We start from the raw sequence: 18116 nt of genomic DNA, 5'->3' as shown, positions 1-18116 counted from the left end.
ACAACCAAGTCCTGCCCTCAGGGAGCTTATTATGTTAAGGGATAAAAGACATATACACAAATAAGGAAGAATGAGAAGTACAAAAGCAGATCTGAGAAAAGGGTCATGAGAAATTGAAGAGAAGAAGGGAGAAAGAGAGGGAGGTGTTGGGGCAAAGATTCCTGGGGAAGAATGAATGGTATAGGATTGGAGCATTAGAGGAAGGGAAGGGTGACATAAGATGCCATATTAAATTATGGGAAGGATCACTTACCTCCTCTGAACAATGAGAAAATTGGACAAATTGAGCTCTTCCTGTCCCTTCTCATTTTCACATTTTCTGGTCCCTTGAATACAAGAAGGGTCAGGGATTTTGTTAATATGGGAACTCACTCCATCTCCAATGTAAATCTAAATCCATTTACAACTTAAGATTGGAACCTCTGTGTGCCTTTAACCAATTTCCTAGGAGTTAAGTGACTTGGATAGGGTTAGACAGCCAGGATTTATAGTAAGAGGATATTGCTTCCTATCTATGATCTATAACTTGAAAACTGTGTGACCTGAAGCAAGTTACTTAATGTTTTTAACCTTCAAGTTCCTTATCCGTAAAATGAGGGAGTTGGACTTGGATGACCTCTTCAATGTACCCCTTCCCTACTCCAGTCTAAAACCTTGATTCTATGATCCTATAGCATCCAAAGAAAGGGAAATGCTTTGTAAACCACAAATCTATAAGCTAGATTGCGCCAAGGTTTATTCTCATTCTAAATGGGAAGAAACTGTCACAGATGTCAAAGCTAGTAAATGGCATAGCTTGAACTTGAAATTAAGTTCCCTTGACCCAGTCCATATCTCTTCAATTAAAAAAGCATGAATTAAACATCTACTGTATGCTAGGCACTATGCCACATGATGGGAACATAGCAACAAAAGTCAGACAGTTCCTGCCCTTAAGGAACTTACACCTTTTTGGGGGTGGAAACAATATATACATAGAAAAAAAAAGAAAATATATACAGAATGATTACAAGTAATTTCTTGGTGAGGAAAAGGATGAGCAGGAATACTGCAAGGTTAAGTTGGTCTCTTGTTAAGAGGTGGTACTTGAACTAAGCCTCCAAACAAACTCCAAGTGTTCCTACTAGGGAGGGAAAAAGGAGAGGGGAGTACTTATGCGTGTGTGTGTGTGTGTGTGTGAGCAGCTGGTATAATGCAAGGAGGCAGGAAATAGAATGGAACATGACTAGAACATAGATTAAGGGGTGGGAGGGGTATAGCATGAAGCTGAGGAACATGGATTGAGACCATTCAACAAATAATTTTTCCCTAAGTCCTTTGTAAGGCAATACCTTACCTCATGGCACTTTTAGCAGAAGATTGAGACCTTAGACTCTATTCTTTGGCATAGTCTCTAGTGATATAGTCACTTTCTGGAAAGACTCATAATATTTTTTCCTTTCCTCTTCCTTATTCTCTTCCCTAGATCATGATGGAGACCTTCAATGTTCCATCTTTGCACATTGGCAACCAGGCAGAACTTTCCTTGTTTGGCTCTGGCCTCTTGTCCGGGATAGTATTAGACTGTGGGGCTGACCTCACTCACATCGCACCCATCATGGGAGGTCGGATGATTCCTGAATGCACACTAATTCATGAAATTGGTGGGATAGACATCAACATATATTTATATGATTCTATCTTCTCTGACACTATGACACGATATTGCTTGATCAAGAGGGAGGCAATGGATGACCTCAAGGAGAAGTTATGCTACGTGAACAACTTCCCTGATGAAAAGGAATGTCCCAGTGATTTGGCCTCTAACCGAAGGAGGATCTATGTCCTTCCTGATGGGAATGTTCTCTTTCTTAGTGAAAAACTTTGTACCATCCCTAATATCTTTTTTGATCCCTCTGAATTTGGTGGGAATGGAATAAAATTAGGCGTTGAGGTTCTCAAATCAGCCATGGCATGCCATAACAAAACCAAAGCCTACATATTTTCTAATGTTGTTCTCTCTGGGGGCAGCACCCTCTTTCCTGGCTTCACAGAACGCCTTAGCTGGGAGTTAAATGCCATGAAACCTCTTATGTACTCAACTGAGGTTGTGTCCTGGCCAAATCGGATATACCTCCCCTGGGTGGGGGGTGCCATATTGTCTCGTCTGTCTACCTTCACTTCCCGATGTATAACCAGAGAAGAATACTTTGAGACCCAATCAGCATTAATTGCTTAATGAATTTTTCTTCCAAGATTTCCCCAAAGGTTTTGATTAGATTGATGGATCTTGACTATCTGAGCATGGAAACAAGAACTTGGTTTTTGAGGAAAGCATCTTCTTATAGGGTTATATTGCTTTACTTTGTTTTAGAGTTCTGATTTGGATTTGGATTTTTGTTCCTGGCTCTACCCATGGGCTAGAATTTTGAATCCCAATGAAGTCCAAATTAGGTATTCTAGAAAAGCTCTTTCTCAGGAGCTTTTTGAGAAAGTAGGGGTGAAATCCAATAGAGTTGTGAAATCTTCAAGGTTTGATCTTCCCTGATGGTCCAAACCCTATCTGGAAAGTTCATTTTGGCATGCTGTGTAGGGGGTAGGGCAAATGACCCCACATTATGGAGATGCTTGCTCTCACAGGTAGTACAACTCTTATCTCTAGCCAAGATGGGTCTGCCACATTTTTTTAATAAGTGGAGTATGGAGACAAAATTATTCTTCTATGACTTGGAAGATTCAGAGAATTTGGGTCTCTTCCCAAGGCTTGGGAAATTAATCTCTTCCCTCATCCCCTTTTTTTCTCCTGAGTCTCCTCAGGGACTAGACTTGTAGGTAGAGTGCCCTGCTTAGGCAAAAGTAGCCCTTTTTAGGTGCTTGTCATTTCCGTGGCCTAAGTGTAATCAATCTGAGGGAGAGGACGAATTCTCTCATAAGGAGATCTGGGTTCATAGGATAAAGAGGAAGATTGGTACTTTTATAACCAAAGGGATTGTTTGTTTCTTGTTGCTTGGGGGATTCTGAAGGTTCTGCAGCTCATACCTTGTGCTGTAAGATGGGCAGTGTCATATACACAACTCTTGCCCAGCTCTCAAGGAGGATCTGTCTAGTTTTGAAATGCTACCTTTTACCTGTACATGGAAATACCCCAAAATAAAAGAATTGTGATGATGACTCAAGTGTTGATGGAAGAGAAGAAGGTAGGGAACAGGCCCCCAAAAGATATCTGGGAGATAGAAAAGTCTACAATTGGGGACAAGGATGCGGAAAAATGCTAGCCTAGTGTGATTTTTAGATCAAGGAGTAGAAATGTCAGGCCATCAAGCATGAGAGTCCAGGAAGCCTGTTCTCTCACCCTAGGGATGAGGGCCAACAGGGCAGGCTCCACCCTCCTCCAACTTATCAATGACCTCAGAATCTATCCTCTTCTCCTCTCTATGGGACATCTGGGTCATTGCTTAGTGTTGGACACTATATTTTATACTGGGAAGCTAACTTCCTTCAGATTGGACCCAGAGAGGGCACCCTGGTGAACATTTGTAAATGGCACTTGTATGATGCATTAAAGTCTTTAAAGAAAACACTTTGATCTCTTTTGAGTTTCCCATTCACTTTGTGAGGGAGGTACTACAAGTTGTCTTATCCTCTTTTTATAAATACCGAACTGAGATTCTAACCATTTACCAGAAGTATCACAGCTTGAGTATTGAGGATAGATTTGAACCCAGGCATTTGGGGCCCATGCATCACAGAGGTCTGTTGATAGAACTGTAAATGATTATTCTAGGGAAGGAAAAGCTTTGGGACAGACATGAATAATTTGAAGAACCATCATAAGAATGTGGGAGTAGGCTTGTTCTTTGTCTGCAGGGTGCTGAATTAGAAGAAAAGTGGGTAGAAATTGCTTGACTTTCCCTTGGTCTAAGGAAAACATTCCTTACCTTTAGAGTTGTCCTGTAGTGGAAAGGACTTCATCAGAACTGGAGGAATTCCTCTCCTTGGAAGGTTCAGGGGAAGGTGCTCAGGTTGAGATGAATTGAATATTCTCCACAGAGAAATCCAGAGCTGGGAACATCTAGGCAGTCATCTGGTGTACTCCATATCTGAGCAGAAAACCCTTAAGACATTCTCAGTGAGGATAAGGGGAATTCATTCCGAAGAATTAGGTGTGGATAATTTTTCAGGTTTCCTCAGTTTCCCTTCACCCTTTCCTCCTCTCCCTAGGCCTAGTATCCTATTCTCAGAGGCAGGGAGAAAATAAGGTTCCTTGCTCTTGCTCAGAGAACTAGAATTGTTTCTTCACATCTGATCCTGTGTCTAAAATTCTAGGGGGAAGCTGGGTAGCTCAGTGCATTGAGAGCCAGGCCTAGAGACAGGAGGTCCTGGGTTCAAATCTGGCCTCAGACACTTCCTAGCTGTGTGAGCCTGGCCAAGTCACTTAACTCCCATTGCCTAGTCCTTACCACTCTTCTGCCTTGGAACCAATCCCCATTATTGATTCCAAGATGGAAAGTGAGGGTTTTTCAAATAAGTAAATAAAAATTCTATGCTTTCCTTTAGAACTCCCAGCTCACCAATGGATTGAATGAATGAAACATACATTAGTATTTGCCATGTGCAATGCTAGGGATACAATTAGGATAGTAAGGAAGACTCCCTCTACTTATCAGTGAGGAACTAAGGATGATTAGGTTAGAGGAGGTGGAAGACTTGGGAAGGGACATCATTTGTTTCATGGACTTTCATATAATAGAGAGATTAGTTTTTTTCCCCTGGACTTCATAGTGTAGAAATAGAAGATAGAGATGTATAACTTGTTATAACAGGAAAGCTCCTCTATCATTAGTTCTGCCCTGCAATCGAAATGGCTTCTTTATTGCTGGGCAATATCCCTATTCAGCCTTAGTTTAGGAGGTTACAGGAAAAATCAGGGAAAGTATTGGCGTTTGGGAAGTCGCCTTTCCTGTTCTGTCCCACTTCCATTTCTAATTCTGTTGTTTTCCTAAGCTCTTAGTTGTTCCTGACTGCTTAGATGTTTCTGTTTGTCACTCTTCATAGCTCCAGAGCACATTTATTCTACCTGTCCCCAAAGACGCTCTCCTCTTCCCTCATTGGCTCCACCTTCATTCTCCTGATGGAACGGTCTTGTCTGGTTGTGGACATTGGCAGTGCCTGTTGCAAAGCTGGCTGGTGTGGGGAGAAATTTCCTCCAATAATAGTCCCCTCAGTTGTTGGATACTCACCTCTGGAAGGAAACCCAAGCCTAAGACCAGGCCCAAGCCGTAGTCAAGCGAAGCTGCTCACGGGCTCAAAGAATTTGCCAATTATGAGGGATCTGAGAACAGAATTTGTCATCAACCGGGGTACCATCACGAACTGGGAAGCCATGGAGTCAATATGGCGCTATATCTTTGGAGAACTTAACAGTGGATCTATGGACCATCCTCTGCTTATAACAGGACTCCCAATGAATGATGAGTATTGTCTGCAGCTGGTTACAGAGGTAAGAAAAGGTCTTCCTCACACGATTCTCTTCTCTCTCCTCCTTTTCCTGCATTGCTGAAGGCAGCTGCTATATAGCTCTGTTACTTAAAAAAAGGCATCTTCTCAGAGCTGTTACTAGGACCCTAGACAGAAATGACCTTTAGAAAAAACCAACAAGGGGCCTCTTTCCTCTGTTATCCTACCCAAGGGTAACTGCCTTTAGGAAGCTGAGTGCATAACTGAAGAAAACAAAGCCATTGAGTGAGAAGATGAGGAGCCAAGGTGAAGACAGATGGAAAGGATGAGGAAGACTTGAGTGGAGAGAAGACAATGAGGATTTTAGGCAAGGAGAAGGAACAAGCCAATTCACTAAACTGTTGTTGTATTTTGTTCTGTCTTTGTTTTTTGACTAGTTGTTTGCCTTTAATTCCAGCTTCCTCTTTGAACCTTTCCTTTTCGATAATGGAAAACATTTGAGTAAAACCAACCAACCTAGTAACAGTGTCTGATAGCATGTGTAATACCATCTTTCCCTCATCCTGTCTAACTGAGAGGAAGTGGAGGTGTTTCCTTATTATGGCCCTGGCTCTGAGGTTATTCCTTTGAAATCATCAGAGTCCAGGGATCTTTCCATTGTCATCATGTCCATTATTGAGCAAACATGAAAAGAAAATCTGACCTCTGTTCAGCTCTTTAGAGGCTGAAAACATTAGAAAATATTAGGACTGGACTAAAGTATTGCTGTTGATTTCTGGTAGTTGTCTCATATTTGAAGGCAATGTGTTGGGTTTGGAGTCTGAGGACCAGGGGGTATCCCCTGTCACTTAATACCTGTGTGACCTTGGAAAATTCATTTAACCTTTTTGAGCCTTAATATCCTCATTTGTAATATGAGGAGCTTGGACTAACTGGAATCTTAGGTCCCTCTCAGCTCTAGGCTACTATAGCATGTGTAGATAAGTATTTACCGTATGCCAAAGAGCAGATTAAGAACTAAGAATAGGAAAGAGAGGCTGAAAAAAATCTGTCCCCATTCACAAGGAGCATACATTCTGTAGGGGGAAATAGTATGTAAATATCTGGCTACATACAAGATTTAGGCAGATTATAGTAGCAGTTCAGAAACCTGGACACAGTCTTCTTGCAGAAAGTAGGATTGGGGTCCTTTTGAAGGAGACGGGGGAATCTAGGGTTTGCAGCTAAGGAGGGCGCGCATTCCAACCTGGAGGGGCAGACAGAACGAATGCATGGAGTTGGAAGAGGGGGAGTTGTGTGTGAGGAACAGTAAAGAAGCCAGTATTATTGGCTCAAAGGATGTACAGAGGAGAATAAAGTCAAATACAAGAAAAGTAGGAAGAAGCTAGTTTGTGAAGGGCTTCAAAAGCCCAAACAGTAGATTCGATATTTAATCATGGAGAGGTAACAGGGGATGACTAAAGTTTATTCAGTTGAAGAGTGCTGTGGCAGGACCTGCACTTCAGGAAGATAATTTTAGCAGCTGAATGGTGAATGGACTGGAGTGAGGAGAGCCTTGAAGTACTGAGACCAATTAGAAAGCCATTGTCATAGTCCAGACATGAATAAATGAATGTCTGCCCCAGGATAGTGACTCTCAGAGTTAAAGGAGTTGAGGGGAGCATGTACAAATCATGTCATGAAGGCAGAAATGGCAAGATATGGCAAAAGTTGAGAATAGAGACATAGAAGTTGTGAGTCTAGGGACTGGGATGTTACCCCAAATATCCAAAAGGCAATTGGTGATGCAAGACAGGAGCTCAGGAGAGAGGTTAAGACTGGATGTACAGAACTGGTAATTATCTCTGCAGAGATGGTAAGAAATGAAGAGGTCATCAAGAGAGATAGTATAAAATAAAATAAAAAGTGAAGAAGATGGCAGCCTAGGAAACAGCAGCATCAAAAAATCTATAAAGGACAGACTATTCAGAAGAAGACAATATCAAAGGGAACATAGAGGTTGAGGAGGATCAGGATGAATAAAAGTCCATTAAAAGATAATTTTTAATTTGGAAAGTCTTTCAGTTGAATGATAAGCCAGACTTCATAAGGTTTAAAAGAGAAGGAAATGGAGGTATCACATATATAATCTTAAGGATCTTAGCCATGAAGAGAAGGAGAAATATAGGAATATCATTATAAGGGTCATAGGGATTATAGGGTCAGGCAAAGTTTCTTTCTTCCTTTTTGAAGAATATAGAGAGATGAACATATTTGTAGGCATCTGGGAAGGAGCCAATAGATAGGGAGAAAATGAACAGAAGAGAGTAGTGGTGGGGTAGTGGGGACAATTGGCTGAACAAAAGAAGAGTGAATGTGATTAAAGGTGCATGGAAAAATATTGGTTTGGAAAGGTGAAGGGGCGACTGCTTCATGGGAGTCAGGAGTGAAAGTTGGGTGATAGTCTCTCCTCTTTTCCTCATATATTCAGATGTTAAGAGGGAGCTTTTGGCAAATGAGCTCTTTTATTTCCCCAGCAAAATATCAGTCAACTTCCTTGGTTAAGAGGGTGGGATACTGGAGGGGAGGCAAGGAAGTCTGAAACAGACACTATGAAAAGTGGGATCACAAGTGGGAACACTTAAAAGAGGGAATAAATTAGAAAGTAAAAGAATATTTACCTTGATAGAGAGAGGGCTTGGTTGAGATTAGATAAATTTTTGTTGGCATTGTCAGCTTGGTATAAAGACTTCCTCCAGGCCTGTTCAGCAGCATAAGAGTAGGAACTGAGGTGAACAAAGTGTTTTGCAAATAACAAACCTGTGAGGTAGGCTGGGTTAGAGGTTATCCCCATTTGAAAGATAAAGAAACTGAAGCTGAGAGGAGGCAAATGACCTATTCCTGATATCACAGTAAGCAGCACAATTTCAGATTTGAATACAGGTTATCTTCACCCCTATTCCAGGGTTCTTTAATTTCACACCTCTAGTTCCCCCTCCTGTGTAACTGAGAGGCAGTAGATGTGTCCCCTTGTTATGGCCCTGGGTCCAGTTCAAAAAGCATGGACTAGGCATCTATTGGATGCCAGGTACTGCTAGATGATGGGAATGCAGCAGCAGAGGTCAGACAGTCCTTGCTCTTAAGGAACTGATACCCTTCTTGGGTGAAAACAATATATACATAGGAAAAAAACCCCTATATACAAATATACTCAGAATGGTTAACACTTGATTTCTTGGTAAGGGGAGGGTAAAGTAGGGCTAGAGCAAGGGCTAAGAACTCAAACGATTGGAAATGGTCTCTTGTTAAGAGGTAGTATTGAGCCTTCAAATAAGCTCCAACTGTTTCTATAGGGCAGGGGAGGAAAAGGAAGTACCCATGCTTGAGTGGGTGGGGGGGGAGCCTATGTGATGCAAGGAGGTAGGAGATGGAAAGGAAGCTGGGTTCAGGGAACATGGCTAGAATACAGAGTTGGGTAAGGGGTGGGAAGGATGCAGCATGAAATTCTAGGAAGACGGGTTGGAAACACTCAACAATTCAACTGTAATGGGACCTTGCTTTATGGCACCTTTGGCAGGGGACTGAGCCCTTAGACTATCCTTTTGCACAGTCTCTAGTGATATTACATTTTTCTGGAAAGATCCATGGTATTTTTTTCTCTCTCCCCTCCCTATTCTCTTCCCTAGGTCATGATAGAGACCTTCAATGTTCCATCTCTGCACATTGGCAACCAGGCAGAATTTTCATTGTTTGGCTCTGGTTTCTTGACTGGTATAGTATTAGACTGTGGGGCTGGCCTTACTCGAATTGCACCCATCTTAGGAGGCCAAATGATCCCTGAATTCACCCTAATTTTTGAGCTTGGTGGTCTAGATATCAGCTCATTATTATACAAGTCTCTGACCAACAGAAGTGGAGATTTGAGCAACTTGGTCCAAAGGGAGGCAATGGAAGACCTCAAGGAGAAGTTATGCTATGTGAGCAAAAACCCTCATCAGAAGGAATCTTCTAAGAGTTTTACTTCTAGCCAACAGACATTCTCTGTCCTTCCTGATGGGACAATTGTTTCTCTTACCGAAAAACACTTAACCTACCCTGATCTCCTATTCAATCCCTCCAAATTTGGCTTGCCAGGGGAAGAATTAGGCTTAAAAATTTTTAGTTCAGCCATGTCATGTGATAAGAATTCCAAATCCATCTTTTCTCATGTGGTTCTGTCTGGGGGCAGCACCCTTTTTGATGGCTTCTCAGAACGCCTTTTCTTGGACTTAGGTAGATTCAGATTTGCCTCATGTCCAACCGAAGTGGTCTCCCGACCAAATAGGATCTATCTCCCCTGGTTAGGGGGTTCCATGTTTTCTTGCTTGTCAACTTTCATGTCATGTGGCATAACCAGAGAAAAATACCATGAAGCAGGAGCAGCTGCACTCCTATAGAGCATTTCTTCACCAAGATTTCCACAAGTGACCATTTGATGGATAATGACTGCCTGGTTGTAGAAGACACTTGATTATTAAAAGAAGTATCATCTTCTAGGCTTATAATTTTTGACTCATGGACTAGTTCTAGGGTTCCATCCCTGGGATTTACTTTTTGCATTTTTTCCCTCCTCCTTTTCCCTTCAACCTTCATCCCTTTTTTCCTGAAACTTCTCAGAGAATATATATTCATTCCTCCCCACCAGACCCACACAGCTCTTTTCAGTTGCTTGTCAGTGCCCTAGCCTGGTGGACTATGGTTAGTTTTTTTTGGGGGGGGGGAATGGAGAAGATGTTCTGATCTGAGATGCCCTGTTTTGTGTGTGTGTATGTGTGTGTGTGTGTGTGTGTGTGATGGATTGAAGGATAGGGAGGAAAATCAGTACCTCCATAGCAGAGTTATAAGTATGCCCCTTGCTGCTTAGAGGGATCCTGAGGGTTCTTCAGCCCATCCTTCATAGTGTAAGACCAGCAGTTACATATATACAACCCTTGCCCAGCTCTCAAGGGAGAGCTGTCTAGCTTTGAAATGCCACCTTTTAGCTCTACATTGAAACCCAAGAAAAATGGAAATATTGTGATAGTGGCTTAGGTGGTATTGGGGGATAGGAAGGTAGAGAACAGACCCAAAATATTACCTAGGAGAAGGGGGAATCTGTGATTGGTGAAAAGTGTAGGGAGGGATGCCAATCTAATGTGATTTCAGATCAAGGCCTAGAGATGGCAGGCCATCAGTCCAGGAAGCTTGTTCTTTCCTCCTAGGGAGAGGGACCAATAGGATAGGCTCTTCCTTCCTCCAGCTTATCAGTGAGCTCAGGAGCAATCTCTTCCAAATGATACCTGGGGCATTGCTTAGTACTGGGCAGCTGATCCAGAGGAAGGCAGCCTGGTGATCATTTGTAAATGATACTTGTATGATGCATTAAAGTATTTAAAAAAACACTTTGATCTCTTGCTCATTTGAGTTTCCCATTCATTTTTTGAGAGAAATGCTAAAAGTGGTCTTATTCTCTTTTTATTAATGAGGAATTGAGATGCTAATCACTAGCAGTATCACAGTATTGAGGGTAGATTTGAACCCAGGCATTTGGGGCCCATGCAATACAAAAGTCTGTTGATGGAACTGTGAATGGTAACTCTAGGGAAGTAAAAACTTAGGGAGGGACACAATTAGTTTGAAGAACCATTAGGAATTAGACTTGTTTTTTTTTTGTCTGCAGGATGCTGAATTAGAAGAAAGGAGGGTAGAAATTACTTGATTTCCCCTGGGTCTAAGGAAAATACTCCTGACCCTTAGAATTGTCCTGTAGTGGAAAGGACCTCACCAGGACTGGAGGAATTCCTCTCCTTAGAAGCTTTAGTGGAAGCTGCTAAGGTTGAGATGAATGAATATTCTTCACAGAGAAATCTAGAGCTGGGAGAATCTAAGCAGTCAACAGAGTTAGGGAGTAGATATTTGGGGCTAGGAAGCATTCCATCATGGTATAATATAATGAGAAGCCCTTAGAATATCTGCATGTCCCATGATTTTGTGGGAGGCCAAAAATCCTCACTCTTGCTTAGAGAACTAGAATCGTTTCCTCCCATCTGATCCCCCATGTCTATAATTCTATGCTTTCTTTCCTTGAAACTCACAGATCACCAGTGGAATGAATGAATGAATGAAGTATTCATTAAGTATTTGCCACATGGCAAATACTAGGGATACAATTAAGATAGTAAGGAAGACTCTGCTTGTCAATGCGGAACTGAGGGTGATTAGGTTAGCGTAGGTAGAAGACTTAGGAAGGGATCTAATTAATTTGTCCTTATAGGAAAGAGCGAGTAGGTTTGTTTGGGGTGTTCCAGAGCCTTGAAGAGAAGAACTGAGTGTACAAACAGCTTGATTTTCACTTGGTATAAGAAAACATTTCCTAACTCCTGGAGTCAGGTGTATGCTGATAAATGATTAGCATCTGGAACTCAGAAAAAACATGTCTACACAATGTAGTTTTATGTTTAATCTGCATTATTGATATTTTCTCTACTATACTTAGTCTAGCTAATCAATGCAACAGTAACTCGAGCCCTCATTTGAAGTATTTGCTCATTTTCAAAGCATAAATGTTCACACTGAAAATTTAACATTCAGCTCTTGGGTGGGTATGCACTGGCCCCAGCACACCTCTGCCTAGGATTGTTCTGTAGCACAAAGAATTTCATTGATGGAGAACGTAGCTAGGTGTCACAGTGAATAAAGACTAGATCTTGAATTAACCTTGAGTTCAAACTCAGTCTCAGATATTTACTAGTGTGTGATCTTGGACAAGTCAGTTAACCTCTGTTTGCCTCAGTTTCCTCAACTATTACATGATAATAATAACAGCATCTACCTTCCAAGTTTGTTGTGAGAATTAAATGATATAGTTGTAAATAAAGTACTTAGCACAATGGCTGGCACATAGTAGGTACTATATAGATATCATTACTTTTATTTATTTAATTTGTTGATTAATTAAGAAAATTTTCCATGGTTACATGATTTATGTTCTTCCTCTCCTCTCACCCCCCTCCCATAGCCAACATGCAATTCTATTGGGTTTTACATGTGCCATTGATCAATACCTATTTCCATATTATTGATAAATATCATTATTATTAGAGTGAATATCAGCTAGCTGGTTTCTAGGATGAATTGAGCTTAAGGTAATGGTGCAAACATGAGAAAGTTGAGATCAAATCTTTGTCCCAAGAATTAGAAAACCCCAGAGGTAACTAATTTTTAAAAATTCTTTACCTTTCATCTTAGAATCAATACTATGTATTGCTGGCTTCTGAGGCAGAAGATCCTTAAGGGCTAGGGCAATGGGTGTTAAGTGACTTGCCCAGGGTCATCCAGTTAGGAAGTGTCCAAAGCCAGATATGAACCCAGGACCTCCTATGTCTCATCCTGGATCTCCATCTACTGAGCCACTAGCTGTCCCCCAAAAGGTAACTATTGAACCAACTTCATCTATGGCCAGAGTCAAATGACTCCTCTCAACGGTGTTGATCGTTTCATGATCTTTAACATTATTATTCTGTACATGTCAAAATAGTCTCCATAGCTTCCCAACTTTTTACTTGGCCTCTGATGATAGGAAACTGATAGGGAGAGCATCTGAGTGGCCCACTGGTGGAAGGATCACCTCATCTGGGCCTGCTTCCTCGTCTGTACAATGTATTAAGGGTCGATTGGTTATTCCAGTAGTTGGAGTCTGATGCTGAGCATATGAGCAAATGAAAGAAGGCAAAATCATTTAAAGAGATGTGACAAGAACCAGGCTAAGAATATCCACATTCCATGTCTGAGGACCTTATAGACCCACTTCTCTTCTGAGATGGATCTATGTGCATTAGATACCATAACTAAAACATGGCAGTTTTCATATGTGATACTTCCGTGTATGATACTTGATTCAATTTCTTTCCACTTAGCCTCTACTGTTCCTGAAACCAGCCTTTCCTTTTCTTCACTTCCCCACATCCATGTTCTTTAATCCTAGAAGCTGGAGCTGGCATGCTATGTGACTGTGGGCAAACTGAATTCCCTATCCATTCCCTTACCTTTAAAGTGGGGGCTACCACTTTAGGCAGAACTGCTAGACCAGTAGCATGGGAAGACATGTAACCAAGTTGGCTATTCTCTAAAAGGAAGCCTAGAGTACCAGTGGGGGAAAGTTCCTTAAGGTCTCTGTTCCAATCCACTACGTCTCCCTGAGGAGGAAGCAGACCCAGAGAGGTTAGACTCCAGCCAAGTTCACCTGGGTAGAATAATAGAGCCAGAATCCTATGTTTAGTAGACTGGTCCCAAACTTAGTGTTTTTTTTAAACTCTTGCCTTCTGTCTTAGAATCAGTAATTGAGTATTGGTTCCAAGGCAGAAGAGAAGTAAGAACTAAGGAATTAGGGTTAAGTGACTTCCCCAGTGTGTCACACAGCTAGGAAGTACATTATCCCTAATTTGAACCCAGGTCCTCCTGACTCCAGGCTTGGCTCTCAATCCATTGAGTCACCTTGATGCCCTACCCAGGATTCTTTTTCCTCCTCCCCCAAACCCCCCCCCCAGGTGTTATGTGAGATTGCTAAAGACATCCTTAGATAGATTGGGGAAAGATCCTCCTCCTCCTCCCTCCATTTCCAATTCTGATGTATTCCTAAATTCCAAGTGATTCTCATTTACTGAAGGTTCAGGTTTTTCTCTTCTCTTTGTTATCCTTCAAAGCTCCAGGTCACAAACATTGTGCCCTCTTCAACAGCCGTCCTCCTCTTCCCTTTGGTTCCACCTTTATCTTTTTGATGGAGTTATCTGTGGTCATTGACATTGGCAATGATTGGTGCAAAGCTGGTCTGGGAGGAAAAAACTACCCAACAATAGCAGTTCCTGAAGTCATCGGGTACCAATCCTTCCCAGAGAACCCAGGGCCAAGTAATCCCCAGACAAGGAAAATTGTAGGTTTTAATAACCTTGCCTTAATGAAAGAGCTACCTACTGAGTTTCCTATCGTCAGAGGCCAAGTAAAAAATTGGGAAGCTATGGAGACTGTTTTGACATATGCCTTTGAATCCCTTGGAATCAAGACTGAGGACCATGCTATTCTAGTAACTGGATTTTTATCACATCGGGCGTCTCACCGGATGAAGTTGTTAGAGGTAAGATGGTATCTTCCTATTATGATTTCTTTCCCTCTTCTTTTCTTGTATTACTGAGGGTTTTGGCATTAGTCCTGTTTCTAAAAAATGTCTTTCCAGTGCTATGCCTAGATCCTAGTCAGAAATGATCTTAAGAAAAACACAGTGGGCAGTTAGGTGGCTACATGGGTAGAATGTCACAACTAGAGGTGGGAGGTCCTAGGTTCAAATCTGGCCTGAGATACTTCCTAACTGTGTGACCCTGGAAGAGTCAATTAACCCTGTTTGCCTAGCCATTATTGCTCTTCTGTCTTGGAACCAATAGTTAGTATCAATTCTAAGAAAGAAGGTAAGTAAGGGTTTAAGAAAAAAATGGGGTTTCTTTCCTCTGCCATCTTACCCAAGAGCAGTTGCCTTTGGGAGCAGAGGCAAAGAAAGCAGTCATTGAATGAGGAGATGATGAAGTAGAATGAAGATAGACAGAAAAGATGGGGAGGACAAGAAGTGGAAAGAAGGACTGGGGGCTTCTGGCAGGGAGCAGGAACAAGTAATTAATTGGATAGAATACTGGGCCTGGAGTCACTAGCTCTGTGACCCTGAGCAAATCATTTAGCCCTGTTAGCCTCAGTTTCCTCATAGGAAATGACCAACCACTCCAAACTCCAAATGGGGTCACAAAGAGTTGGACATTCAACAACAATAAACAACACAGGAGGAGAAGTGTGAAGTCAGATTTAGGAAAGGGCTCTGATTGAATATAAGAGGGGGAAAACAACTTGGGATATTGAGGATGAAGGAGAGAAGCATTGTCAGGCAAAGTTCTTGGGAGAGCATCTGAGTGGCCCACTGGTGGAAGGGAGGATCACCTCATCTGGGCCTGCTTCCTCCTCTGTACAACAAAGAGATTGAATTAATTGAGTTCTTTCATATCCCTTGTTATTTTCTTCTTCAGTTGCTTTACTACAGGAAAAGTCTGAGATTTTGCCAGTGGTAGGATTCCCTCAACCTCCAATGTAGATCCCAACCAATTTATTTCTTAGTATGCAATTTCTGTTTGTCTCAGAATTCCTTAAGAGTCAAATGGCTTGTCCAGGGTAACCCAGCTAGTTGGTGTCAGAAGCAGAGTTTGAATTCAGGACCAGCACTGGGTTCACTCCCTACAATGTCTTTGCCATATATTTAATGCCTCTGATATATGGAAGAGGATTGCCACTGAGTGGGGTATTGATAGGACTCCCAGAACCCTTGGGAAAGTCCTTTGGAGAATACTCTTGACAGAAACAGGGAAGTTTGGTAGAGGGGAGGATCCTGGGAAAAGAATATTTCAGGTGCCTCTTAGACATCTAGTGTGAAATGTCTAAGTTAAGTGGTGATGCAAGACTGGAGCTCAGGAGAGAGACTGGGAATAAATATATAGATGTGGGAACATCTGCATAGAGATGATAGTTAAACTCATGGGAGGTAACCAAGCAAAACTATGTAGATGGTATGAACAGAAAGAATAAAGAGGACCACAGACAGAGCCTTGGATGATACTCCCAGTTAGTATGATATAGATGACAACCCAGCAAAGGGGACTGAGGGGTGGTGTATCAGGTTAAAAGGGAGCCAGCAGAGAGGAGCATCACAAAAACCCAGAGAGAGAAAATCATCCTGCAAAGAGAGATGTTAATAAGAACTGATATTTACATCATTCATTAAGGGGGAGGAAAGTCCTTTGCAAAAAATCTGAGGAACATTGCACAAAGGCTTATTCCCATTTAACAGATGAAGAAATGTATGCTGTGAGAAGAGAAGTAATTTCTCCCTGATCACATAATCTGTAAATGTTACAATTGGGAATTGGTCCTGGATTCTTTTAGCTTAAGTCTAAGAATCAATTTCAGTTTAAAAATTTTTATTAAGCATCTGCTAAGTGCTAGGCATTGGTTTAGGCAAAAGGGGTACAAAGACAATCAGTCTTTATCCTCAAGGAGCTTCCATTCTCCTAATTTCAGGGGAGAGAGGAATAGGGTGGTGGTTCCCAGAGGACAGAGAGCAGTCATCCAGACTCAATTGCAAGGAGCCTTCTTTCCCTGCACCATTGAAGTTGGGCTCTCTCCAGGTAGAGACCAGCCCTGTATTGTTGGATTGTGGGCATTTTATTCCCTCATTTGGGTTTATCAGGAGAAAGATGGCCCAGAGTTCATTCCATGGCTTTTCCAAATGATGCCGGTGCTCTTGTTGGGTCCCCATCACTAGGGGTAAGGGTGTGAAGACTCTATGACTTGCTTGCTGCTCAGTATGTCTGTATGTGGGTCCCCCAAATCTCAGTATACATAGCGAGTGTATGTGTATATACACATGCACAGAAATAGGGTTTATATGTTCCTAAAATTACACTTTGTATGTTAAACATATATAACAATACAAACATACATGTCTATGTATAAGCAAACACACAAAACTCTAAAGAATAGATATAGAATGAACATATAGCAATTTATTGGTGATAGGGGAAGCAAGAATAGTGTGGAGGACCAGGAAAGGTTTCATTAGGAATTGGCAATATCCTTTAGAGATCCTTTAGAGAAGCTTGGGGCTCCAAGAAAAAAGGAAGTGAATTCCAGGCAAGGAGACAACAGCTTGTGCAAAGCCAGAAAGGTTGGGATGTCATCTTGGGGAAACATTAAGCGGACCAATTTGTTAGGAAAGGGGAGTAAATAGAGGTAGATGAGAGAAGACTGAACTGGAAAGATGATTGAAGTCAGGAAAGAAATACTTTCCCTTTAGTCATGAGTGGATGGGGGTACCCTCTCTTGTGACACTTCTTGCAGGAGCTTGAGTCTTTGAATTCTCTGCCCTGTGGCATGGGCTCTTAGGGATGGCAGTCAAATAGTCAAAGAAGCATTTATTAAGAACTCAAGACATGCCAGGCACTGTATTAAGGGCTTATGGAACAAGTGAAAGGCAAAATCCCATTAGAACCTTGCCAAGAGGGAGCTCCCAGTCTACTTGGTGGTGGGGGTAGGAATATCATCAACCTTTTCTCAGACCCATGCCTGGTGTTTCTTTTCTCTTTCTCCAGGTGATGATGGAGACTTTTAATGTCCCATCTCTGTACATTGGCGAACTGGCTGAGCTTTGTCTTTATGGTTCAGGCATTTTGACTGGGTTGGTCGTACATTCTGGGCCTGGCCTTACCTGCATCACACCTGTTTTCAATGGCAAAGCTGATTATACATATGCCGATGTTTTTCAGATGGCTGGGATAGATATCAGTTTATTACTACACAAGGCTCTGTTTAATCAAGAGATGGACTCGAACAACCTACCTCAAGTTTTGTCAATGAATTCAATTAAAGAGATGACATGCTATGTAAGCAGAAATCCTAGTCAGAAAGGACCAGCCATTGACCCAATACCCAATTTCTCTGGAACGACTGTCCTCCCTGATGGGAAGATCATCCGCATGACCAAAGAGCTGTGTACCTACCCTGATATATTCTTTCAAACTTCCCAACATGATTTTCCAAGTTTGGACCTATCCTCAAAAATTATAAAGTCAATCTTGAACTGCAAGGCAGAAGAGAGG

At 41.8% G+C, this 18116-nt stretch overlaps 1 protein-coding gene across 1 annotated transcript in view; it reads left to right on the top strand.

Moving 5' to 3' along the window:
- The window catches only part of ACTL8 (actin like 8), an 82827-nt gene extending 77808 nt beyond the window's left edge, over nt 1-5019 (top strand). Inside the window, exon 3 of the mRNA XM_056795697.1 lies at nt 1466-5019. Coding sequence (XP_056651675.1) covers nt 1466-2218 — 753 coding nt within the window. The 3' untranslated portion in view covers nt 2219-5019. The remainder of the gene's footprint in view (nt 1-1465) is intronic.
- The last annotated feature ends 13097 nt before the right edge of the window (nt 5020-18116 follow it).

This window comes from Monodelphis domestica, chromosome 4, assembly GCF_027887165.1.
Source record: "Monodelphis domestica isolate mMonDom1 chromosome 4, mMonDom1.pri, whole genome shotgun sequence".
Classification (NCBI taxonomy): domain Eukaryota; kingdom Metazoa; phylum Chordata; class Mammalia; order Didelphimorphia; family Didelphidae; genus Monodelphis; species Monodelphis domestica.
Note: the sequence above shows the minus strand (reverse complement) of the source record. Positions and strands in the feature narration are given on the sequence as shown.